We start from the raw sequence: 27,045 nt of genomic DNA on the forward strand, positions 1-27,045 counted from the left end.
TGTCAACTTTGGAGCACTATCACAGGATTTTATTATTTAATATTCTTGATTTATTCGTTTTGCACTAGGTCATTCATGCACTTTATTTATATGTGTCATATCACACTGGTTACTTCAATATAGTGCGTCACTTTTCATCTGGTATTGTTTTAATTTGCTAGCACACTGGACATTTTTAATGTGTAGGTACTACATACGAGAAGCCAAAGCAAACAAGCGTTTGGTTATATTTTTGGAATGTACTTATGGAAAGGGAAAGTGCAGGATTCCGCAGACTGGAATTATTTTTTTTGTAACTATAAAACAAATACAATAATGTGTAGCACTACCCCTGTAGGAGCTTCTGGTTAGTTTTGGGCCTGCATTCTACCTCAACACTTATTGTCTAGGGGAAGAAAGTCTGAAATAATTCCAATGTCCACACAAGATGTAAAACCTCCAATTGTCAGGTTTTATTCTTTTGCTGAAAACTTGTGAAGAATTTAGAAGGTTGAAGGGGAAGGGCAGGTTCAGGTACACGGTACAGATCACTGGGGAAAAACCCCTAAACTTCAAAGTAATTGAGTGGGTATTGCTCACCCGGAAAGACCCCTCTCACCTGGCCTAGCAGCTGGAATGAAGCACGAACCAGTTCGATAACAGTCTCTGCCACAGACTGCTAGAGAACAAATTGAACAGTCCGGAATCCTCTGCCATAGAATGTATCACCTGAACTTCCAGTACTTTAAACCCTTAAACATTTATTTTTTTAAAGCAGAGGCTAGTCTACATAGTAAAATGGTGGGTGTTGCAATTTTTTTCACACAGTATTTGTGTAGCATTTTACAAACACACTATATTGTCCAAATGTTTGCTTTCATTTAAAAGATGATCGTATGTCGGGTACATAGATACCAAACACGACATGCTTTAAAATTGCATATGCCCATGCAGCAGCGGCAAACTACATATATTTTTAAAAATTCTTTAAAAGCCTTACCACTTTAGATTTACAGAGGAGCTCTACTGCTAGAATTTCTGCCCTCAATCTGAGATTCGTGGTGATACCTCTGATGCATGGTGTAATTGCTGTATATAGGACACAAAACGGATGCTTGCGTTTGTCTTTGCGCCTTTGCCTTTATTTTTTATTTTTTTTATAATTGTTATTGTTATCACAAGGAATGTAAATATCCCCCATGATAGCAATAGGTAGTGACAGGTACTCTGTTTTGAAAAATGTGGGGTCTATTAGACTCTAGATCTCTCCTCTGCCCTTGAAGCATCTGACCACACCAAGATTGGTATGATAAGATGCTTTTCCAATTTCTCAATGGTGCTGTTTATAGCCGGCGAAATCAAAGTCATACAATGCTTGTAGCTTCCAGTTTCTTAGGCCATAGAGATGATTGGGGCCATTCTGGTCTCCGATCAGCTCTATGGTCAGCTAGCGTAAAAAACTTCTGCATTCTCGGTTAACCGATGAAGCTGACTGATGGTCCGTCACACCTACACACCATCGGTTAAAAAAACTATTGTGTCAGAACGCGGTAACGTAAAAAAAAGTGACGTGCTGAAAAAAACGAAGTCCAATGCTTCCAAGCATGCGTTGACTTGATTCTGAGCATGCGTGGATTTTTAACAGATGGTTGTGCCTACTAACGATCGTTTTTTTCCCCATCGGTTAGGAATCCATCAGTTAAATTTAAAACAAGTTGGCTTTTTTTAACTGATGGTTAAATAACCGATGGCGCCCACACACGATCAGTTTGGACCGATGAAAACAGTCCATCAGACCATTCTCATCGGTTTCACCGATCGTGTGTACGTGGCCTGAGAAAACCATGCAAGGTGGCGGGGGGGGAAGCTCCCTTCCACTGGTTGTTAAAGCAGTCTAGTGGCTAATTAGCCATTAGGATTGGTTTTACATGAAAGCCGGCCGCTGGCTGAAAAAAAACTAAATCAAGTTGCTGGTCCTTGTTGGGCATATATTTTAATGTTTTTTTTTTCATGTCGCCTGTGGGCTAAACGAATAAAGAAAACCTAAAATATTTCTCTATTCCCATCGATTGATGTGAAATTAAAAAAGGGTGTGGTATGCCCACCATTAGAATACCACCCTGCATGCACCCACTTCTAATGATAGGCATACATGCACTATTCTTTTTTTTGTTCAGCCCATGAAAAAAAAAGAGCCTAACAGATTCCTCCATTCACATCAATGTGGATGAAGAAATCTCTGCCAAGAAAAGTGAATACAATTATATGCCAAAGCATGTGGGCGATCTGCCATGCATCCACCCCAGCCCCTACGATTAGGCATATATGCTTTTTTTTTTACTGTGGTGGTGAAATCATCTCCTACAGTGCTGGGGACACTGATTTACATATTGTGAGAGCAAACCCTGTTGCTGTCAAAATAAACAAATCAACGCTGCAGCTGAATGGTGTACCTGCAACGCAAACAACGGTTAACAATAAATCACAGTATCAATAAAACATTAACTCTGGAAAACAACTTTTTTTTCAGCAATCTGTGCCAAAAAAGAGTAAAAAATATATGACAAAGCACAGGGGCAATCCTCCCTCTGTCCACCCAGCCCCTATGCTTCACCATTTATTCTCTTTTTTTTTAACTGTGGTGCTGAAAAACCCCTCCTACAGCAATGGAGTCACTGATTTTACGTATTGTGAGAGCAAACCCTGTTGTTGTCAAAATAAACAAATCAGTGCTGCAGCTGAATGGCGTACCTGCAAAACAAACAATGGTTAACAATAAAACACAGTAACAGTACCGTAAAACATTAGAATGGCATAACTGCAAAGCAAACAATGGTTAACAATAAAACATTACATTTTTGTTCAATAAAACATTACAGTATAGCATAAAATACAGTAAAACAGTAAGAACAATAAAACAACAAGCATTTTTGGCTTTTTTAAATTTTTATGTTTTTTTTTACACATTTTTCATTGTAACTAGAAAGGTTCCAGGTTAGGGTCTCTCAAAATGCGATAGCCATCTAACATCTTTCAAGACCCTATGTAAAAGTGTGCCCTTTTTTTTTTTACACTTACTCTACTACTAGAGTACCTTTCCATTGACAATTTGACTGCTAGTGCTAGCAGGGATCAGGCGTGACTCTGCTAACGCTGCGGTTTTGTGTACTGTGTATAGGAAGGGTCAGTGATCTACTTATTCTGCACTTGTTTAGGGGGCAGGCGGAGGGGCTTAACGCAGGTGCTGGCAGGTGTCGGGGCTAATCCTGCTAACACTGTGTATTTGTGAACACTATACTATTGGGGTTGGTACTACAGTTCTGATCAGATCAAAGATATTGATCCATTCAGCCACTATACTAGTAATGGAGGTGTGTAGAGTGTGTGTTAGGCCTTGTACACACGATAGGATCGCCAGAGGACAACGGTCTGAAGGACCATTTTCATCAGTCCAAACCGATCGTGTGTAGGCCCCATAGATTATTTAACCTTCGGTCCAAAAAATTAGAACTTGCTTTAGAAATTGAACCAATGGACGCCTAACCGATAGGTCAAAACCGATCGTTAGTATGCAAAAGCATCGGTTAAAAACCTGTGCATGCTCAGAATCAAGTCGACGCATGCTTGGAAGCATTGAACTTTGTTTTTTCAGCACGTCGTTATGTTTTACGTCACCGCGTTCTGACACGATCGGTTAATTAACCGATGGTGTGTAGGCACGACAGACCATCAGTCAGCTTCATCGGTTAACCAATGACAACGGTCCTTCGGACCATTCTCATCGGATGGAATGATCGTGTGTACGAGGCTTTAGTGTTACTGGCAATCAAAGGGTTAAAATCTGAGGCTGTCTGGGATTGACGCTAACTGACGTTGACGCTAACTGGCATCACCCGTGACACTAATACAGTGATCAGAATAAAAGATCTGTACACTGTACTAATGACAATGTGACCGGAAGTGAAAGGGTTAAATAGGGGGTTAAAACATTATTAGGGAATATGTGGCGGGACCCCGATGGATGCTATATAAGACTGATGCTGGCGCTAACTAGCTAACAAGCGTCACCCGTGACACTAATACAGTGATTAGAAAAAAAATCTGTACACTGTACTAATGACACTGTGAGGCCCCGTACACACGACCAAACATGTATGCTGAAACTGGTCCACGGACCAGTTTCAGCATACATGTTCGGTCGTGTGTAGGCGCGAGCGGGCCGAATTCCAGCAAACATTTGCCCGCCGGGCCTTTTCCCAGCAGACAAATATTCCTGGACGTGTTTTAAAACCGTCCGCTGGAATCCTGCCCGCTCGGACATGTACGGTCGTCAGTACAGACCTACCGTACATGTCCGAGCGCCCGCCGTCCCTCGCATGCGTCGAATGACTTCGACGCATGCGTGGAAGCCATTAAATGGCAGGCCCGCCTACGGCGACGACGCGGACACGCCCCGCGTATTGTTTACGCGCGGACTTCTGTACGATGGTTAGTACAGCCATCGTACAGAAGCCCTCTGGCAGACATGTACGGTGAAAACGGTCCGACGGACCGGTTTCATCGTACATGTTTGCTCGTTAGTACCCGGCCTGACAGGGAGTGAAAAGGTTAGCTGGGGGGGGGGGGGGTGATCAGGGGGTTAAGCCTTTATTAGGGAATATGTGGTGGGTACCCTGAATATATCTTGGACTGCCACTAACTGCCGCTAATGCTATTTAGCGTCACAAGTGACACTAATACAATGATCAGTAAAAAATCTGTACACTGTACCTGGTGACACTGTGACAGGGAATGAAAGGATTAACTGGGGGGTGATCAGGGGGTTAAATGTGTGCCTATGTGATCTAATGTCAGTGTAGTGCTTGTGTACTCATGGTAGATGCTCTCCTCTCATGCTGGAACCGAAAAGGGCGTTAAGTATTGTTTGGTGTCAACTTAGATGCACTGTAAATTACCTGGCGCTGCATACACCTACAGTATGGTTTTATGTTTTTGTGCATTTTGTATATTTAGCATTTTGATCAAGTTTTGATCACAGCACGGACCAGATACCTAGATATTGTCACCCACTCATCAAACCCAGGCAGATTCGCTCATCCCTGATACTCACAGAACAGAGGATTTGGGGATTTGGGGAAACATGGGGCGCTTAATCCAAGGAATATAAGGCAAGCCCACAGGTTTGCTTTAATAATTAATCCTGGTTGTAAAATCACAATATTTTTAACTTTATTTATCCCTTTAAACCATGTTTGGATATAATACTTAACTGAGTTAATTTATCTGATTTGCCATGTCTGCTTTCATACAATTTTAATATTAAATAATTAGAAGCAAAGCTCTAGTTATGCAACTTTTACTTCCTGTTAAATGGCAACAAACATGTTCAGTCTTTGGGGGAAACTCCTGTGCATTCTTTGTTCCACAGCAATGATGGTGTTAAGCAGTTTAACCTTGGCAAGGCATGTCTCTTTGATGTCTGTGGATGTCCTGCATTTCAGGGATGTGAGGGGACTAGGCTTGTAATCCCCTTTACAGATCAATGAGTCATCCAGCTGCCATCCAAAATACAGTATATGTGTACCACATCTACAGAGGAAGTGTTTTCTTTCGGAGTTAGACTACTGTCTGACAGGTCTGTCCTCAGAGCTCTCACACTCAACTGTGGTGGCTTATCCACAAACAGAGGTAAGTCCATTCAGCTTTTTGGTAAGATCTTAAAGGAACACTAAACATACATTACAGAATGTAAACATTTGAGATCAGAAGATACGTTATTTAAATGAATGTGATTTATCGGGGATCAGTATTTTAAAATACATGCCTTATTTCTTCTCCCATGTAAGGAAGCTGTCAACTTTCATGGCAGGTACCAATGGGTTTGCATACATTTTAATTTGATCTATACAGGTGTTTAAAATATTTTTGGTAATTTCTCAAATTAACTTTTATAACTTTTATAGATATAATGGTCGTAAAACAAATTACATATTTAAAATCAAATGTTTTTAATGACCAAACAAAAGAAATAAGAACACGTATGTTACTCTAACCACCATCTAAATAATGTTTTTGAGTTTTTGAGGAATCTTGAGTATATTGAATGACACTGAATAAAATATTTTAATATTCAGTACATCAGAGGTCCACAATCTTTTTCAGCATAGAATGTGGAACATGAAAACATAGTAGAAAACGTTTGCTGGATATCAATATTTGAGGAAAACAAATTAAGTTAACATTACTTGACTTCATGCTTATGGGATTATTTTTATTTAGGATGTGGTACATACAAAATGGTATTGAGTTCATGGTAAAAGGCTGCCAAGAACAACATAAAAGCATACCAATAAAATTATGTAGCTCATAAATCATTAACACTTCAGCCCTGGAAGATTTTACCCCCTTCCTGACCACTTTTTACAATTTGGCACTGCGTCGCTTTAACTGATAAATGTGCGGTCGTGCGATGCTGTACCCAAACAAAATTTGCGTCCTTTTGTTCCCACAAATAGAGCTTTCTTTTGGTGGTATTTGATCACCTTTGCCGTTTTAATTTTTTGTGCTATAAACTAAAAAAGAGCGACAATTTAAAAAAAAAATACAATATTTTTTACTTTTTGCTATAATAAATATCCCCAAATTATTATTTTTCTTTTTCAGAAACACATTTCTTCAACAGTTTAGGCCAATATATATTCTTCTACATATTTTTAGTAAAATCACAATAAGCATATATTGATTGGTTTGTCCAAAAGTTACAGCGTCTACAAACTATGGGAAAGATTTATGGCATTTTTATTATTTTTATTTTTTACTAGTAATGGCAGTGATCTGCAATTTTTTGTGGTACTGCGACATTGCGATGGACAGATCGGACACTTTTGACCCATTTTTGGGACCATTGTCATTTATACAGCGATTAGTGCTATAAATATGCACTGATTACAGTGTAAATGTCACTGGCAGGGAATGGGTTAATACTAGGGGGCGATCAAGGGGTTAACTGTGTGCTCTCTCACTGTGTTCTAACTGTATGGGGATAGGACTGAGTAGGAGAGGAGACATTTTGCTGTTCCTACTTACTGGAAACAAACAACACGTCTCCTCTCCTCTGACAGCACAGGGATTTGTGTGTTTACACACACAAATCCCCGTGCTGGCACTCGTGCATGCGACCCTCTGGTGGCTCTTAATGGGAAACCTGTATATATACGGTATTTCACCCAGGAGAGCCATTGCACCGCAGTAAATCTGCGTGAGCCGGTTGGGAACCGGTTAATAGGAGACTTCATGTAAACATTTCATCGTCATGTGTTTCTTGCAATAACTAGGTTGAGTAAACAAGATTATGGCAACACTAAGCCATTCAAAATCTGTAATAAGAAAAATTGCCCATTAGGGCATAATTAAGAAAAATATAATTTTTTTATGCACGTATCAGTAATATTCTGCATGTTCTATCTTGCTTATCTGTATATTTTTCTATAGAATATTAATACAGTTATGTGAAATAACAAAATAATTTAAAAATTTCAATAAATATTTTAACAGCAAGCAGTTTTTTAAAATACTATATTTTTCGGTATAGTAGTTGGTCTTTAAGCCACACGGTGCCTAATTATACAAAGAAACACTCAACTATGCAACACAATAAGTGAAATCACTTCAGATATTTGATGTCATATTTATTAATAAACCCAATAGAACTTCTGAAAACACAACTTTCTTAACAGGGGTGATTGCCAATATATGTTGAACTCCTTGAGGAAAGAGATTGATATAAGGTCAAGTACAAACAGCTATGAAGCTCACAGATTCCTTTGTGATTTTACTATTCCTATTCCTATATCAAGTCAAGTCTCAGAGGACACGGACCAATAAAATGATAAAGACTATATCTCAAGATAAAGGAATTTCTCACCAAGGCATTGAGGATTTCCCCTTGCCCATTCAAGCAATAACTTCATCTAACATTTCTATACTGGAACATCCAATGCTTTCAACAAGAGGCCCTATGCTGTCATCTCCACGTGAGCACAAATCCCCTGAGGATATGAAGCTCCATCTTCTGAAGAATACACATGTGACTTGTAATGATGGCACAACAGCAGGGTAAGACTATCTAGAGACCATTTATGCAAGACAGCACAACTACATGATTCTTATGGCTGTCTTTTCATTATTTGTAGGTACTACATACGAGAAGCCAAAGCAAACAAGCGTTGGATTATATTTTTGGAAGGTACTTATGGAAAGGGAAAGTGCAGGATTCCGCAGACTGGAAAAAAAATTGTGTAACTATAAAACAAATACAATAATGTGTAGCACTACCCCCGTAGGAGCTGCTGGCTAGTTTTGGGCCTGAATGTTACCTCAACACTTATTGTCTAGGGGAAGAAAGTCTGAAATAATTCCAATGTCCCCACAAGATGTAAAACCTCCAATTGTCAGGTTTTATTCTTTTGCTGAAAACTTGTGAAGAAGGTAGAAGGTTGAAGGGGAAGGGCAGGTTCAGGTACACGGTACAGATCACTTGGGAAAAACCCCTAAACTTCAAAGTAATTGAGTGGGTATTGCTCACCCAGAAAGACCCCTCTCACCTGGCCTAGCAGCCGGAATGAAGCATGAACCAGTTCGATAACAGTCTCTGCCACAGACTGCTAGAGAACAAATTGAACAGTCCAGAATCATCTGCCATAGGATGTATCACCCGAACTTCTAGCCGTACAGTTAAAGAGCCTTTAAGCCGACCCAGCGAACTGTAGGACAACCTTAATAAAGTCACCAGGCTTATCCCGAGACATAAGCCTTCCGCTTGGTCTCCTCCAGGGCAGGTCCTCCCCCCAGTTTCCTTCATTAAGTGTAGCTTCCTTCACAGATGAACAGCTTAGGATCCCCCTTGATTCATAGACCCCAGCCAGCATAACTGGGCCTACTAGCAGAGATGCAGCCTCGGGCCAATGTGGTCCCGGGGCTGGAAATCATGCAACACATACCTCGCGCCAGGAGGGCCACGAGGCGAAGGACCCCAAAACATGGCGTCTGCCCCTTAAGAGTTTTGAATATTGCATTATCTTATATTGCATTAAAATGATCTTCCACTTTCTCCATAAACAGGGGGATGGTGTTGTTACAGTAGAGAGACTTGTGATATCAGATATAAAAGTGCCAAACGGTTAATGAGTTCCTCAAACTGGCCAAAGACCAGAAAAGGTAAGTTACCATTGGCTGTTTAAAGTGTATGTTAGTCATTGTTCTTTGATTACACCAACTAAAATGTAAAACACATTTTTTTTGTAACTAATTAATTGATTTATTAATCAGTATTATAAAAGTAGTTGCTTGCCTTAATTATTAAAATTTTTAGCATTGTTCTATTGCTCACCCTGCCTCACTGGCTGTGATTGACACCATGCCAGCCAATGAGGAGATAGAGACCCGGGAGAGCCTTGGCTTATGTGCACATTGCTGGATCGAGTTCGGGCTTAAACAAGTATTGGGGGGGCTGAGAGGGGAGCTGCACACTGAAGTTTTTTAAATTAATGCATAGAATGCATGAAGGTAAAAAAAAACACCCTTTACAACTACTTTAAAGTGTTACTAACCCCACAACAGTAAAATCAGTCTGTATATATGGTAAAACATGCTTGTTATGCCGCGTATACACGATCGGAAATTCCGACAAGAAAAACGTGGATTTTTTTCCGACTGAATATTGGCTCAAACTTGTGTTGCATACATACGGTCGCACAAAATTCCGACTGTCAAGAACGCGTTGATGTACAACACTACAACAAGCCGAGAAAAATGAAGTTCAATGATTCCGAGCATGCGTCAAATTGATTCCGAGCATGCGTGTTTTTTTACGCGTCGGAATTGCATACAGACGATCGGAATTTCCGACAAGAACTTTTCCAGTCGGAAAATTTGAGAACTGGCTCTCAAAATTTTGCTGTCGGAAATTCTGACAGAAAAAGTCAGATGGGGCCTACACAATTTCCGACCAAAAGCTCACATCAAACTTTTCTTGTCGGGAAATTACGACCGTGTGTACGCGGCATTATGCTCACTGTGGAATCTAAGGGGTTAATGCTTTGCAATGTATAAAAATGTTATTTGATCCTGTCTTCCCTGATTTTCTCCTTCTTTTACTGTGCCCAATTCATCTGCTGATAGAACAGAGCTTAGGTGGCACTCTGCACATGCTCAGTTTGGTGTGCATTGCTAGAGAGATTTTTTGGGAAGGAGGGTGCATGTGATCAGCACAGGGCCAATTAGCACTATCCAGACAGAAAGCCAAGGGTCATACACCCTCATAAGACGGTCAGAGAAGAATGAGAACTCCATCTACAAGCTTTAACCAGTGCTCGGCCAGACACTGATAGAAGTCACAAGACTGCTATATACTGCTGATGAGATTAGCAGTTTATATTTACTAAAAAAATTGTATTTCCATGTTCTGTGTACTGTGGGAGACCAGATATAGTGAATGCAGTGTCCTGGGTTTAGTAACACTTTAAGGAAAATTACAATGTTTTTGGGTCAATCTCATTTACCCTTTTGTGACCAGGGTCATTGATGCCTAGATGTCCAGGCCAAGTTTAGCAGCATCCATATGGTTCAGTTACCAAGGGCCAGATCCACAGAGCGAGTACGCCGGTGTATGTACTGATACGCCGGCGTACTTTCAAATTTCCAGCGTCGTATCGTTGTTTTGAATCCTCAAAACAAGATACGACGGCTTCTGGGTTAGATCCGACAGGTGTACGTCTTCGTACGCCTTCGGATCTAAGATGCAATACTTCGGCGTCCGCTGGGTGGCATTCACGTAGTTTTCCGCGTCGGGTATGCAAATTAGCTATTTCCGCCGATCCACGAACGTACGCGCAGCCGTCGCATTTTCTTACGTCGTCTCTAGTCGGCTTTTTCCGGCATATAGTTAAAGCTGCTTTTTTGCGGCGTATAGTTAGATTTGCCATTTTAAGTATGGCCGTCGTTCCCGCGTCTAAATTACATTTTTTCTTTTTTTTGCATAAGTCGTCCGTGAATCGGGATGAATGTAAGTCACGTCTAAGTTTAAAAAATGACGTCCTTGCGACGTCATTTCGCGCAATGCACGGCGGGAAATTTAGGGACGGCACATGCGCAGTTCATTCGGCGCGGGGACGCGCTTCATTTAAATGAAACAGTCCCCTAATTGCCGATTTGAATTACGCGCCGTTACGCCGCTTGAGATACACTACGCTGCCGTAACTTACGGCGCAAATTCTTTGGGGATTCGAACCGGCCTAATGTAAGTTACAGCGGCGTAGCGTATCTCACATACGCTGCGCCAATTTATTTGTATGTGTATATACCACCATATCTATAACTATATAATCACTGACTAATGTGCCTACCTGAAAATTGTTTCAGCTGTTTTTAAAGACATAGACAGCTTTTGTTTGGTAGTTGTTTTATTAAATATCCCATTCAGTTTTTTTATAGACTAACAAATTGACAAAAATGTGAAAAATATTTTTTTTGCTTAAAGGGTTTGTAAACCTTTTTTTTTTTTTTTTAAATAACAAACATATCATAGTTACCTCCACTGTGCAGTTCGTTTTGCACAGTGTGGCCCGATCATCGTCTTGTGGGGTCCCCCGGCAGTACTCGCGGCTCCTCCTGGCATCGGTAAACCCCCTAGGAGAAGCTCTCTCCCAGGGGGTTACTGTGCGGGTGCGCTCCAGAGTTCCGCATTTTCATCCATAGACACAGAATGCCGGAGTCGGCCCCCGCCTCCAGGCGCTTGCGTCATTGGATTTGATTGACAGCAGCGGGAGCTAATGGCTGTGCTGCTATCAATCCATCCAAATTAAGAGCCAAGACAATGGGCAGAGAGGTACAGCACGTCTCCGCCGAGGGAACAAACTGGCTGAGGTGAGTAAAACTGGGTGGGCTAGGGGGTCGGTCAGTGTCAGAAGTTTTTTCACTTTAATGCACAGGATGCATTAAGGTGAAAAAACATGCGGGTTTACAACCACTTTAAATAGGTTATAATATTCTTCTTTAAATGTGTTAAATATATATATATATTTTTGGTTGTCTAACTTTAACAGCCAAAATCTGCTGACTGCTTCTGTCAATGTGTCTTCTTTGTGTAAGGCACAATGGAAGATACACATTAATGTATTGAGCTGTGAGGATGTGTGAAACACATTGGCCCGGATTCACAGACACTGGCGCAAATTTAAGCCGCCGTAGCGTATCTCCTTTACGCTACGCCGACGCAGCGCAGAGAGGCAAGCACTGAGTTCACAAAGCACTTCCTCCCAAATCTGCGCTGGGTTTCTCTGGCGTAAGTCGGCGTAAGTGGAAGTGGGCATGAGCCATGCTAATGAGGCGTGACCCCATGCAAATGATGGGCCGAGCGCCAGACAGATACGTATCACCAACTGCGCATGCGCCATCCCGTGGGCACATCTCAGTGCGCATGCTCACAATCACGTAGGAAAAACTGCCTAAGATACGTTGGATCACTGCCTATGGTGTGAACGTAACCTACGCCTAGTCATATTCACGTCCTACGTAAACTATGTAAAATACGTCGGCTTGTGTTCCCTGTTGCAGCCCTTTGCATGGATGCTGCTGAGTAACACCTCCTTTATGGGGCATAACTATAAGCCGGACATATGACTTTACACGCACTGCGTCGGACGTACGTACATTCGTGAATCGGCGTATCTCCCTCATTTGCATATGTGAATAGAAAATCAATGGGAGCGCCAAATACGTCCAGCGTAAATATGCGCCCACTATACGCCGGCATAGGCAAGTTACGTCGGTCGGATGAAGCCTATTTTCAGGCGTATCTTAGTTTTGTGGGCACGGCGAACAGATATGACGGTGCATATCTGCACTTACGGGGCGTATCTCGAGATACGTCGGCACAAGTGCTTTGTGAATCCGGGCCAATGTTTTTTAATGCTGCTAAGCACTTTTTGAAATATATGTAAAATTAAGTCTAAAGCTTAAACTCCTCGCTAAAAAATTCAAAATATTATTATGCAATGATTCATATTTACTTGATCGAAGCATCACTGTCAGAAAAAAGAGCCATACTAGTTACACTACTTCTTCAGTGGGCAGTGCCTCAGATTTTAGCTGTCTTAAAAAGTTACAGTATCTTCTTATAGAGTTAAAGTATCTTCTGCATCCGGCACTTTCAGATGTGGCAGATATTTTGGTCCCCTGATATTTGCTGAGATTCCATTTGCCAGCCCCTACGGCAATACTGTATCCTGTGTTAGAGGACAGCATTGATTGGGGGATGAAGCATCCAACAAAAGTGTGTTGGATGCAAAAGATTTTTTGGCAACCATAGCTCTTGAAGACAGTGAGGATCTCAGGCACCATTTGCTGGTGAGGTAATAATTACATCCCTTCTTTCGCAAGCAGTTTGTATTTACAGTACAGTACATATTTAGAAAAACACCATAGTCTAGGATAAGGCCACCTTGGAGTTTGTTCCCTTCACCAATATGTACAATACAACGTCCCTCTTGGTAATTTTAATATAATGAAGTATTTTGATTAGACTTCTCAACAGGGAGAGATGGCCTCCAGAGCAGTGTTTCTCAACTCCAGTCCTCGAGGCGCCCCAACAGGTCATGTTTTCAGGCTTTCCATCATTTTGCACAGGTGATTTGATCAGTTTCACTGCCTTGGTAATTACCACAGTCATTTCATCTAAAGGAAATCCTGAAAACATGACCTGTTGGGGTGCCTCGAGGACTGGAGTTGAGAAACACTGCTCCAGAGTTTCAAAGCCTATTACGATTGTTTATTTTTTGTATGCTTTTATTTATTTTTTATTGTTTTGTATGCTTTAGGGCTCCTTCACACGGAGCGGACCGTTTCTGGGTCCGCTCCGTGTGTCTCCGTCGGCTCAGCGGGGATCCCCGCTGAGCTGTCAGGGGATAGGGCAGTCCCCGCACACAGTGCAGAGACCGCCCTGTCTCAGCTCCGCTCTGCCCTATGGGGAACCGGATGCAGACGGACCGGCTGTCCGTCTGCATCAGTTCCGTTCCGCCGGACGGAAGAAAAATAGGGTTTTCTTCCATCCGAAAACCGGATCCCGACGGACGCGGACGTTAGCGGATGCTCCATCCGCTAACGGACGCGATCTCATAGGGATGTATTACAAGTCCGTTAACGGACTTGTAATAACGGACAGGCGGAGCGGACGTCTGAAAGGGGCCTTAAGCAGCTACATTCAGCAATTACATGTTAAAATATATGATACACAACCCATGAATCAATAAAACTTTTTTTTAAATATGTAAATAAATAAAAACAGCAACATCGTTTTTTTTTCTCTTGGGAAAAACTCATAACAGTTTATATTTTTGCTGTCATAGAAAAAAAAAAAAGAAAAAAGATCTATTTCTATAATCACAACATCTGAAAAGTTGGATTTATACATACGGTCTGCAAATTGTTCTGAGGCCCTCTGATGTGATATATATATATATATATATATATATATATATATATATATATATATATATATATATATATATATTACTTTAACACACCTCTGACCAAAGAAATGCAATTTAAGTTATATACATTTCAATCATTGTTTTTGACAGGCACAGGAATTCTCTCGTCCAGGCAAGATGAGAATCCTCACTGGTGGAATCTAAATGCTGTGTATGTCTACTATTATTGTGATAAGTATAAAGAATTGTCCAGCACTGCTGTGAATGTCTTCTAAAAACAAAAATGCATGAACAACTATCCCTGAATATCACCAATGCATTTAAACCAGTGGTCTCCAATCTGTGGCCTGGGGTCAGATGCAGCCCTTTGCTTGCTTTTATTTGGCTCTAAAACCAGCAATGGGGCTCAATTTACTTCCAGTGACACCAACGATGGGGCAAAATTTCTCCCAATGACACCAACGATAGGGCATTGTTTTTTCCCACTATAGTCTGTCCCCGCTAAAGGCCCCTTTCACACAGGCTTTCCAGGCCTGATTGGAGCCTCCATTCTTTCCCATGGAGCGGTGGATGTCTGAGTGACATGTCCGCTGATACCCGCTGCTATCCGATCCAATCCAGTCCATGAAATCCAGATGAATGGAAACCCTATTTTCTATTCGTCTGGCCGATCAGATGGGATCGGTTTAAAACGGACAGGTGGTCAGTTTTCATCCGATCTTCCCATAGAGGAGAGCAAGACTCTGACAGGTCCATCTCAGCACAGTCAGCAGATACAGACCTGTCATCCGCCTGCTCAGTGGGGATCAGCGGAGCAAAGCCGAGTCCGCCGGGCACACTGCCCATGTGAAAGGACCCTTACTGACAATTGGGGTGGTGTACCAGATTCAAAAACGAGAACAGGGAATTGCTACTCAGTGGTCAGTGAACTTTAGTGAAAAACGGTTTCCAAATTGTTGTGGAAATGGAGAAAGTGGAAGGAACAATAATTATGGGTGGAGATTTTAATTTCATAATGGATGCAAAAATAGAAACTACAAGTACTCATTCCTATAGAAAAAACAGTCAGTTAAAAGAATTTAAAGAATTACTGGGAAAATATCAAATGATAGACATATGGAGGGCTCAACATCAGACCAAAAAAAAACTATTCTTATTCAAATATATATAATTCATATAATAGAAATAGATTATTTCTTTATTAATCAATCCGGTCTGATGATGACTCCATTAACAGATATAGAAATTTTTACCTGGTCAGATCATGCCCCGATATATCTAGAACTTGGGATAATTGAATAGAAAAGCCTGTAGGAATGTGGCGATTAAATGACAATTTGATCAAAAATAAAGAATGTGAAAAGGACATTCGACAAGCAATAAGTGAATTTTTGCAAATCCATAAAACAGATGATACCTCAATTCCCATGCAATGAGAAACACTAAAATGTGTGCTGTGGGGACTATTCATCAAACATAGATCAAGATAAAAAAAGGAAAAAAAACTGAGAATAGCTCAATTAATGGGGGAAATTTCAAAATTAGAAAATATACATAAACAAAATTCCAATTAATTGGAAATAATGGGCCAGATCCACAAAGACGCGGCGTAACGTAAAATTTTCCATTTAAGTTACACTGCCTTAAAATTTCTACCTAAGTGCCCGATCCACAAAGCACTTACCTAGAAATTTTCGGCTGTGTAACTTAAATTCCGCCGGCGCAAGGCGTTCCTATTCAAATGGGGGCGATTCCCATTTAAATTAGGCGCGCTCCCGCGCCGGCCGTACTGCGCATGCTCGTGATGTCATTTTCCCGATGTGCATAGTGCGAAATTACGTTACGCCGAGCTTTGTGGATCGCGACGGGTCAATAAAGTTGCGTCGGGAAAAAAAAGAGATACGGCGAAAAAAAAAAAATTCAAAACAAAAAAAAATCGCGCCGCTGGACAGAAGGGTCTGCTTTTACATGGTGTAAACAGTTTACACTTTGTAAAAGCAGCCCTAATTTTGCGTTTGCAAACTAAAACTTACGGAGAAAAAACGAAGCTGAACAGCTTTGTGAATCTCCGTAAGTGCTAATTTGCATACCCGAGGCGGCATTTCGACACAAAATGCCCCCAGCGGCGGCTGCGGTACTGCATCCTAAGATCCGGCAGTGTAAGTCCCTTACACATGCCGGATCTTCTGCCTAACTATGGAAAACTGATTCTGTGGATCAGTTCCATAGTTAGAAACAGGGATACGACGGCGTAACAGCAGTTACGCCGGCGTATCCCTTTTGAGGATCTGGCCCAATAATTTTAAAGAAAAAATAATGGAATTACAATTTATGTTGGATGAAGAGTCCATTTGGATGAGGGATAAAAATAGAGTACAGTGGTATCAATATGGAAACAAAATTATAATATTAGCTAGAACAATAAAAAAACAACAACCCTGACCTTCATAGTAAAAATCCTAAAAACAACTGGGGAATTGACTTATGATCCCATAGAAATATCTAAATCTTTCCACACATATTATTCTAAATTCTATAATATAAATATACAACAAGAAAATAAAGAAAAGGAAAAAAAGGGAGCAAGAAATTCGTCATTATATTAAGGAAACTGCTTTACCTACATTTTCTAAAGAAAATATAGAAATACTGGAAAAATAAATATCAACAGAAGAAATCCAACAAGCTGTTTCCGAACTGGTTCTGGGCAAAAGCGCAGGACCAGACGGTTATACTTCTAGATTTTATAAGGTATTTCAAGATATAATTATACCTATCCTAAGAAGGACATATAATTCCATATCAAAAACGCAAACCTTCGCACCACAAAATATGGAAGCCCATATCACATTAATCCCTAAGCCGGAAAAGACCATACACTATGTAATAATTACAGTTTCCCTTACAAATATAGATATAGGATTGTATTCAAAAATGATTTCTAATAGACTGACACCTATCCTACCTAGACATATAAATTTAGACCAAACTGGTTTCACGAAGGGAAGAGAAACTAGAGATAACATCATAAAAACATGTACATTGATAGAATATGCCCAGAAAGCTAATATCCCAGAATGTCTTTTATCTATTGACGCTGAGAAAGCGTTTGACAGGGTGGGATGGTGGTTTTTAGAAGAGACATTAGTCCAATTAGGAATAAGCCCTAAAATGCTCGGTAGGATTGTCGCATTGTATTCCAACTCAAAGGCAAAAATAAGAACAAATGGTATGTTATCTGAGTATATAGAAATATCAAACAGTACCCGACAGGGATGTCCCTTATCCCCATTATTATATATAGTGGTAATGGAACATCTCATTATAGCAATAAGGGAAAATAAAAATATCCAAAGGATTAATATTAAAGGTAAAGAATATAAAACAGTAGTATATGCAGATGACCTATTAATATATATTACTAACCCTATTATAATAATTCCAAATTTGATACAATAATTTAAGCAATTCGGGGAACTAAGTAATTTTAAAGTTAATTACGATTAATCAGAAATGTTAAATGTATCAATAACAGAAAAGACACAGATACTTCTGCAAAAAGATTTCTCATTTAAATGGCAGAAAGAAGCAATTAAATATTTGGGAAAATACATGCCAAGTAATTTAAATAATTTACAGGATTTGAATTACAATGCGACAATCCAAAAAGCTATACAATTACTTCAAAAATATAACAAAATAACGTATTCCTGGTTGGGATCGATTAATATAGTGAAAATGGATATATTACCAAAATTATTATACATTATTCAAGCAATACCTTTGGTTGTTCCAAAAAAAAACAATGATGCAATTAACCACTTGCCGCCCGCCCTATTACAAAATGACGTCGGCAAAGTGGTTTCAATATCCTGACTGGACGTCATATGACGTCCTGGGGATACTGAGCCGCTGCGTGCCCCGGGGGCGCGCATCGCGGTGATCGTTGTTGCAGGGTGTCAGTCTGACACCCCGCGGCACCGATCTAGGTAAAGAGTCTCTGAAGGAGACTCTTTACCACGTGTTTCAAAAAGGGGGGGTTTGGGACTTTGAATGAGGCATATGATAGACACTAACCATAGGCCTCCATCCCTGTATATGTGTAAAAAAGGGGGGAAGTTGGAACTTTGAATGAGATGCGTTAAGCAGTATGCGAGTAAATATATATATGGAATATAAAAAATGTTTCCATATTAGCCAGGCTCAAGGTTGCCAACCAAAAAAAAGCACTAAACCAAATTGATCTGTCTAACTGTATGCAATTAAAAACAGAGGCGCAATGTCATTTGGGACTTCGCCCATATGATTGACGTGCCTAAGAAAAACTCCCACCGGAATATACTGTCCCTTAATGTCCAAGGTTTAAACCTACCACAAAAGCGCACAAAAGCATTCAGATATTTTCAGTCCAAAAAAGCACACGTAATCTGCTTACAAGAAACTCATTTCACCCCTACCGCTACCCCAAAATACTATAACGCATCCTATCCGCAAGTATACTCGGCTTCTGCCTCTGTCAAAAAGAGAGGTACCTTAATTGCATTCCACAAAACAGCACCATTCACATTGACGTCAGAAATTAAAGATCCAGAGGGTCGTTACATAATTCTAACTGGATACATCATGGATTCGGCAGTGACCATCGTGTCCTATTACGCACCTAATGTCAACCCACTGGCATTTATGTCACACCTCTTCCAAACAATCAATACACATAAGATGGGAGCCCTATTTGTATGCGGAGACTCCAATCAGGTCCTCCTCCCTTTCCTAGACAAAACACCCTATTCCCCCCAAAACAAACAAGCTAAATGGAATTTTTCCAATCTGTTAGCCAAATACAACCTTGTGGACTCCTGGAGAGAAACTAACCCAACAAAACGCAATTATACATACTACTCTAAACCTCATCAATCCTCTAGCCGCATAGATCACATATTTTTAACTACAGGAATGCTGCCGGAGGTGATTGCATCCAGCATCATTCCCATCCCCTGGTCAGACCACAACGCAGTACTTACCACAGTAGCTTCAACGATTCCGAAGAATCATGACCCAACTTGGTATCTCCCGGAGATACTGCTTAAACACCCAACATACTGCTCAGAAATTGAACGTAACTTCAAAGAGTATCTAGAATTGAATGCAACCCCAGAAATCTCCCCACTTACACTCTGGGAAGCACACAAGCCGGTACTGAGAGGGATTCTACAGAGACAATTAGGAATCCTTAAGCGCAAACGGAAACAACTAGCAAAAAACCTTGAAACAGAACACGAATTAGCATACATGGCCTTCCAACAGCACCACACTCCCAAGTCCAAAGCCCGGCTCGATAAAGCGAGATTAGAATACGACCTATTCCTCACAGAATCTGCAGACAAAACCCTACTTAGGTCCAAGCACACATACTATAAAAATGCCAACAAATCGGGGACATACCTAGCTAGAGCGCTAAACTCGATCAACAAAACCTATAACCCTATAAGATTAAAAATCGCAAATAACTATACCTCCAGTAACCCAAGCAAGATAGTGAAGAAATTTAGCGCGCACTTAAAGAAACTGTATTCAGAAACAAGCTCGTTTAACGAATTAGAGGCTGAAGCCTTTTACTCACAGATCAAATTACCACATTTAAACGAAGTTCAAAAATCACAGTTAGATGAGATAATATCACAAGAAGAGGTAGCAGAAGCCATCAATGATCTAAAATTGAATAAACGGCCTGGCCCGGACGGGTTCCCAGCTAGATATTATAAAACATTCAAGGATTTAATCTCCTCTAGGTTGGCAGAAGCATTTAATGACTTAATAAAGCAAAAATCCTTCAGGCAAGATTCACTAATGGCCACTGTGACGGTATCGGTATGATATCCCCGTCAACGTTCCCTTCTTCCCATAACGAAAATCACCCCAATATTCCACGAGGAGGGATATCCCTGGAATCGCCCAGAAAGCCACACATGAGACCAGCTTACTGCTTGAACAACACAGACTTTAATGTTATAACACACAGCTTATATGTCATTTCCAAACTGTTACAATGACAAATCTCCGCCCCCCTCACACTGGGGCTTCCATACAGATGAGTAGGTAGACACGACGGGGCCGATGCTGAAACACATTTTCTTTAGACAATGACATCAATGACGCTGAGCACTAGCTGTACTGAATACATCAACCAGACCGCTCGACCCCGCATATAGAGAGATAATTACCACAATGAAGCAATCAGAATAATTAACACAAGCCACTTAAACCCAGCTCTCCTTCACACAACACAATAGATCAATTAACCTTTAGAAATAGTGAGGGGACATTAGCACATCAATAACCTGGCTAGCAGGGAGCAGTAAACTGAGACATATAGGCAAATGTATCACAGCCACCATTTGCATGATCCCTAAGCCACACACAGACACTACCCTAAGTGAAAATTACCGTCCAATATCTATGCTGAACGTTGACATTAAATTGTTAGGGAAAATACTAGCGCGCCGTCTAAACAAATTTATTGGAACACTGATCCATCGTGATCAGGTAGGATTCATGCCCAATAGGCAGGCGGGGGACAATATAAGGAGGGCAAACTTAATTGCACACATCGCTAAAAAGAGAGGAATCCCCGCGTGCTTTGTCTCCTTAGATTTAAAGCAGGCTTTCGACTCCGTCTCTTGGTCATATTTAGAATTTAACTTGCGGAAATGGGGTTTTGGACCCAATTACATACAGTGGATTCTGGAATTGTATAAGAACCCCAAAGCATACGTTAAATATGCGGGGTACAAATCAGAGGCTTTCAAAGTACAAAGAGGTACTAGACAAGGATGTCCTTTATCCCCATTATTGTTTGCCCTCCTTGTAGAACCCCTCGCACAAAGGATCAGAACTGAATCTACAATCCTTGGTATAGAACTGGGAGGTATCAAACACAAGATTTGTTTATACGCAGATGACATTCTCCTTTTCCTCTCGTCGCCCCAGGTCTCAGGCCCCAACTTAATCCCTATCCTGAATCAGTTCGCGTCATTCACAGGTTTAGCAATAAACCCCAAAAAATGTAGAGCCTTAAATATTTCACTGTCCACCATTGAACTAAGTGCCGCTAGGTCAGGTCTCCCTTTTGAATGGCAAACAAAAAGCATCCCATATTTAGGTATACACCTAACAGCCGCAATATCTGACCTATTTTCGTTTAACTACCCCACTCTCCTAAAACACATAACAAATCTCATGAAATCTTGGGCCCAACTCCCGTTGTCGTGGTTTGGTAAAATAAACGCCATCAAAATGACAATCCTACCAAAACTACTTTACCTCTTTAGAGTACTTCCCATCCCCATACCGGCTCATTATTTTAGAATAATCCAAAAAAGAGTTTCATCCTTCATATGGGGCTCCTCCAAACCAAGAATTAAACCCCAAACCCTACATTTACCCAAAGTTGACGGAGGTCTGGGTTATCCCAACTTCTTACATTACTATTATGCAGCACAACTAGCAAATTTAGTGAAGTACCACGCAAAATACGAATCACCACTGTGGGTGGCTATAGAAGCGTTAGAAAGCGACCCTATCTCAATTTCCAATATGCTCTGGATCTCCCCAAAATCACGCAAATATGTAAGTAATCCCATTCTTAAACATTCACTATCCTTATGGGACAAAATCAAATCCAAGCACTGTCTACAATCCCCGCACTCGCCATTACTCTCATTTTTCAAGAACCCTGCATTTTATCCAGCGTGGGTTTATCCAGGCACTTTCAAAGAATGGGTGAAAAGGGATTGCACGCAAAAATACAAATTTTTAAATTCTTCTTCCATTATTCCCTTCCCAACATTATGTGAATCACATGGTATCCCTCAAAAGGAACTTTTCAGGTGCCTGCAAATAAAAAACTTCTTTCAACCCCCGGCAGACACATCCGCCCTACCAATTCAGCTGTCAGTCTTTGAAACCATCTGTACAAAAGATCCTCATGCAAGAGGCCTGATATCTGCCATCTATTCCCAAATAACTACACAACCCAACAAAGGGAAACTTTTATATGTCCGCCGATGGGAGGAGGATCTGAACACAGAACTGAGTGACTCGGACTGGAGCCAAATATGGTATAATACCAAAACAGCATCCCCAAATGTGATAGCGTCAGAGACAAATTACAAAGTGCTCTCTAGATGGTACTTGGTGCCAGCTAGAATTGCTAAATTTACACGCAATTACTCAGACCTATGCTTTAGGGGATGCTCTAACATAGGAACTTATTATCACACCTGGTGGTCGTGCCCGAAAGCGCAAACATTTTGGCTGAAAATATTTCAAATAGCAAACATTTTACTGGGAAAGAATATTACGCTAGACCCCAAAATAGCTTTACTCAATTTAAAACCTACTGAAATAACAAATGCACAATTCAAACTTATAAGACAACTTTTCACAGCCGCTAAGCAAACAATTGCCAAAGCATGGAAATCCCCAAATTTGTCAGTGGAGGAAGTTCACACCAGAACAAACACAGCAATGACTCATGCCAAAATGTCGGCCATTGACACGGACACGATTACCAAGTTCGAACAAGAATGGAAACCTTGGATTACCTATACAATGTCTAATACTTTTAATAATGATGTCTTGATGCCATGGTAGCCCAGCCATTGTAGCGATAGCTGCATTTCTTGCTGAATGAAGTCGTCTCCCGGCCTAGTCCTGCAGACTCCCTTGCATTATCCTCTCCCTCCTGTCCCCCCCCCCTTTTTTTTTTCTTTTTTTTTTTTTTCTTTTTGTTTTGTTTTGTTTCTGTCTTTGTTTTCGTCCTTGCGTTATGGACCGCAACTAGGATTACGATACATATTCTACTTTAGATACCTCTGATGGATAACAAATGTTGAAACTTTCACTGTGGTACATGATAAGCAGATCTGTGAGTGGATATATTAATATAGATTGTATGGCATTAAGTTACACTTCGAGTTACCCCACCACGGAAATATTATATTGTAAGATCGTTACAAACTTTTTCAACAAGGACATATCGTTATTGTTATAGGAAAACTTCAAGATAACATACATGCGAAAGAATTCTCTCCTTAATTGTAATGTTTTCTTATTCTACAATGTTTGTACAATTCCTTTGACAAATCACAAATAAAGACTTTTGACAAGGAAAAACTCCCACCGGTGGATAAGGCGAGTCATGACTTTCCGAAAATAGCCAAACTGCGAGTCGGCCCTATACGTCGCCTGCGCAGTCAGCTCTACATGGCTCCTAGTTGGTGCGCAGGCACCGTTTAGAGCCGACTCGCAGTTCGGCTATTTTCGGAAAGTCATGACGCGCCTTATCCGCCAGTGGGAGTTTTTCTCAGGCATATCAATCATATTGGCGAAGTCCCATATGACATTGCGGCACTGCACAGGAACGCCCAGTCCCGTGGGAATGAGTACCCGGAAGCCGGGAGGAAAATAGCGATAAAACCGTATGTACACTCCCCCCCCCCCAAAAAAACGGCATACTGTACATGTTTGCGGTATACTGAATGTAATGTTATATACTTGTTTTTTGGGTGAACCCCCGCTTTAAGGATTTAGAAAAGATCTGTAAGGAAGAGTGGACCAAAATCCCTCCTGAGATATGTGCAAACCTGGTCACCAAGTACAAGAAACATTTTACCTCTGTGCTTGCCAACAAGGGTTTCTCCACCAAGTACCAAGTCATGATTTGGTTGGGGATCAAATACTTTATTTTACTAGTGAACTGCAACTCAATTTATAAACATTTGTATCATGTCTTTTTTTCTGGATTTTTGGTTGGTATTCTGTCTCTATCATTTAAAATACCGGTACACCTATTATTTTCTTTGTAAGTAGGCAAACTTACAAAATCTGCAGGGGATCTAATAATTATTTTACCCACTGTATATACTTTTATTAATTTATTAATAGATATTTTCCTTTCTTTCTCCAGTTTTGTGCCCTACTGCTCAAGTGATGTCTGGAGCGGAAACATATCCAAAGCTAATAATGGTATAAATATTGTTTGTTTAACAAGATTACCACTGAAATGCTGCATACACACGATCATAATTTCTGACAACAAATGTTTCAATGGGAGTTTGTTGTCGGAAATTCTGATCGTGTGTAGGCTCCATCGGACATTTGCTGTCGGAATTTCCGACAACAAAAATTTGATGATGGTACATTTTACTTTTGATTTAATTAATTCAATCTGAGGCTACACTCACATTTTTTGCAACAAAAATTTGAGAGCTGGTTCTTAAATTCTCCAACAACAAGTTTTGTTGTCCGAAATTTCCGATCGTGTGTACACAATTCCAACGCACAAAATTCCATGCATGCTCGGAATCAAGCAGAAGAGCCGCACTGCCTATTGAACTTCATTTTTCTCGGCTGTCGTACGTCTTGTACGTCACCACGTTTTTGACGTTCTAAATTTCCGACAACATTTGTGTGACAGTGTGTATGCAAGACAAGTTTGAGCCAACATCCATTGGAAAAAAATCTGCGGTTTTGTTGTCGGCATGTCCGATCGTCTGTAGGCGACAATAGGCTAAACTGTTGTAGGTACTATTATGGCCCAGATTCACGTAGATGGGCGCAAAATTGGGCGGGCGTAACGTATCTCATTTACATTACGCCGCCGCAAGTTTTTCAGGCAAGTGCTTTATTCACAAAGCACTTGCCTGTAAAGTTGCGGCGGCTGAGCGTAAATCACCCGGCGGAAGTCAAATTCGGCGGGTAGGGGGCGTGTTTCATTTCAATGAAACACGTCCCCGCGCCGAACGAACTGCGCATGCGCCGTCCCTAAAATATCCCAGTGTGCATTGCTCCAAATGATGTCGCAAGGACGTCATTGGTTTCGACGTGAACGTAAATGACGTCCAGCCCCATTCACGGACGACTTACACAAACAACGTAAATTTTTAAATTTTCGACGCGGGAACGGCCATACTTAACATTGGCTGCACCTCATAGACCCAGGGGCAAATTTACGCCGGGAAAAGCCTAACGTAAACGTCGTAACTTTACTGCGTCGGCCGCGCGTACGTTTGCTAATTTGCATACTCGACGGGGAGATCGACTTACGCCTGTCGGATCTAATGGATATCTATGCGTAACTGATTCTAAGGCCTAGTACACACGAGAGGATCGATCCCCGGAAACGGTCCGGAGGTCCGTTTCCGCGGATAAATCCTCTGGCGGATTTTGATCTCATGGTTGTACTAACCATGAGATCAAAATCCCCGCGGAATTCCCTCCGCGGTGACGTGTTGCGCCGTCGCCGCGATGATGACGCGGCGATGTGCGCGACGCTGTGATATAAGGACTTCCACGCATGCGTCGAATCATTACGACGCATGCGAGGGATGGATTCGGACGGATTGATTAGCATGTTAAGAAATTTTGATCCGCTGGAAATCCATCGGCTCGAAAAATATCCGCGGATAAATATCCGCTGGATCGTACACACCAGGGGATCTATCCGCTGAAACCGGTCCGCGGATAAATTTCAGCGGATCGATCCTCTCATGTGTACGGGGCCTAAGAATCAGTCGCATAGATACAACGGCGCTACGCAGAGATACAACGGCGTATCTGGAGATGTGCCGTCGTATCTCTTTTGAGAATCTGGGCCTATAGCTCTAACTATTTCAATCTATTGAAAATATAAAGCAGTAAGTGTAAAAAACATGAAAGACATTTTCATAAATGTTCTAAAAATAAAAACATGCCTTCTGTTGTCTTTGTAGACACCAATCTTTTCCCTATCTTGCCTTCCTTCTCTCTTGCTGCTCCTGATTACACTATCTCTGTTGATCTGTTTATTGTACTAAGTTATAGCATTACTCCTTTTATAGGATTATTTATATAGGACATGACATACCTCATGGGTAACTATATGCTTTGCTCTCTCTTCTACTTTTAAGATTCATGTTTTTATACAATGTTTGATCTTGGTTGTATTACGGAATTGAGGACTGTTTTATATTCCTTATATAGACTGATGGCTCTTGACTCTTGCATTTCTACTATGCGTTACCCATACATGTGGGCACTGACATGATCAGGTCCCTTTAACCCTTTTGTACTTTACTGACATGTTATTACATATCTGTCGATATGTCATATTGTGCCTGTTAAACTACTAATAAAAAAGAATAAACATAAAAATAAAAACATGTACACAACAGATTTTCATTTCAGATTTGTTTTCCTTCTGGTTTCCAGACTATTCATTCATGGGATCATTAATAATTCAGGAGGTAATTCGAGATTTAGTACCAAGAGGCATAAAACAGGCCAAAACTGTCATTCTGGCAGGTTCCAGGTAAGTTTTCTTCAACTGTTAAATGTTTATGTATTATGTAACGTATTCACTAGTGTGGCAAAGGTTTCTACTCATTCCATCTCGTATAGAGAAGGGAAGTATCACTCCATCTGCACAAATATTGCTTTGGTTAAATTGGCAGGTTTAATACCTCTGGTAGTGGCAGGCGTCTCATGCTCTGTACACACGATCGGACCTTTGTCCGACCAAATTCACAATGGAATTCCATCG

At 40.9% G+C, this 27,045-nt stretch overlaps 1 protein-coding gene across 1 annotated transcript in view; it reads left to right on the forward strand.

Moving 5' to 3' along the window:
- The first annotated feature begins 5,560 nt into the window (after positions 1 to 5,560).
- LOC120943535 (palmitoleoyl-protein carboxylesterase notum2-like) overlaps positions 5,561 to 27,045 on the forward strand; it is a 51,263-nt gene continuing 29,778 nt past the window's right edge. Inside the window, exons 1-7 of the mRNA XM_040356895.1 lie at positions 5,561 to 5,667; positions 7,716 to 8,094; positions 8,172 to 8,224; positions 9,100 to 9,195; positions 14,616 to 14,676; positions 24,433 to 24,491; positions 26,715 to 26,814. Coding sequence (XP_040212829.1) covers positions 7,784 to 8,094; positions 8,172 to 8,224; positions 9,100 to 9,195; positions 14,616 to 14,676; positions 24,433 to 24,491; positions 26,715 to 26,814 — 680 coding nt within the window. The 5' untranslated portion in view covers positions 5,561 to 5,667; positions 7,716 to 7,783. The remainder of the gene's footprint in view (positions 5,668 to 7,715; positions 8,095 to 8,171; positions 8,225 to 9,099; positions 9,196 to 14,615; positions 14,677 to 24,432; positions 24,492 to 26,714; positions 26,815 to 27,045) is intronic.

This window comes from Rana temporaria, chromosome 6 (genome assembly GCF_905171775.1).
Source record: "Rana temporaria chromosome 6, aRanTem1.1, whole genome shotgun sequence".
In the NCBI taxonomy this organism is placed as follows: domain Eukaryota; kingdom Metazoa; phylum Chordata; class Amphibia; order Anura; family Ranidae; genus Rana; species Rana temporaria.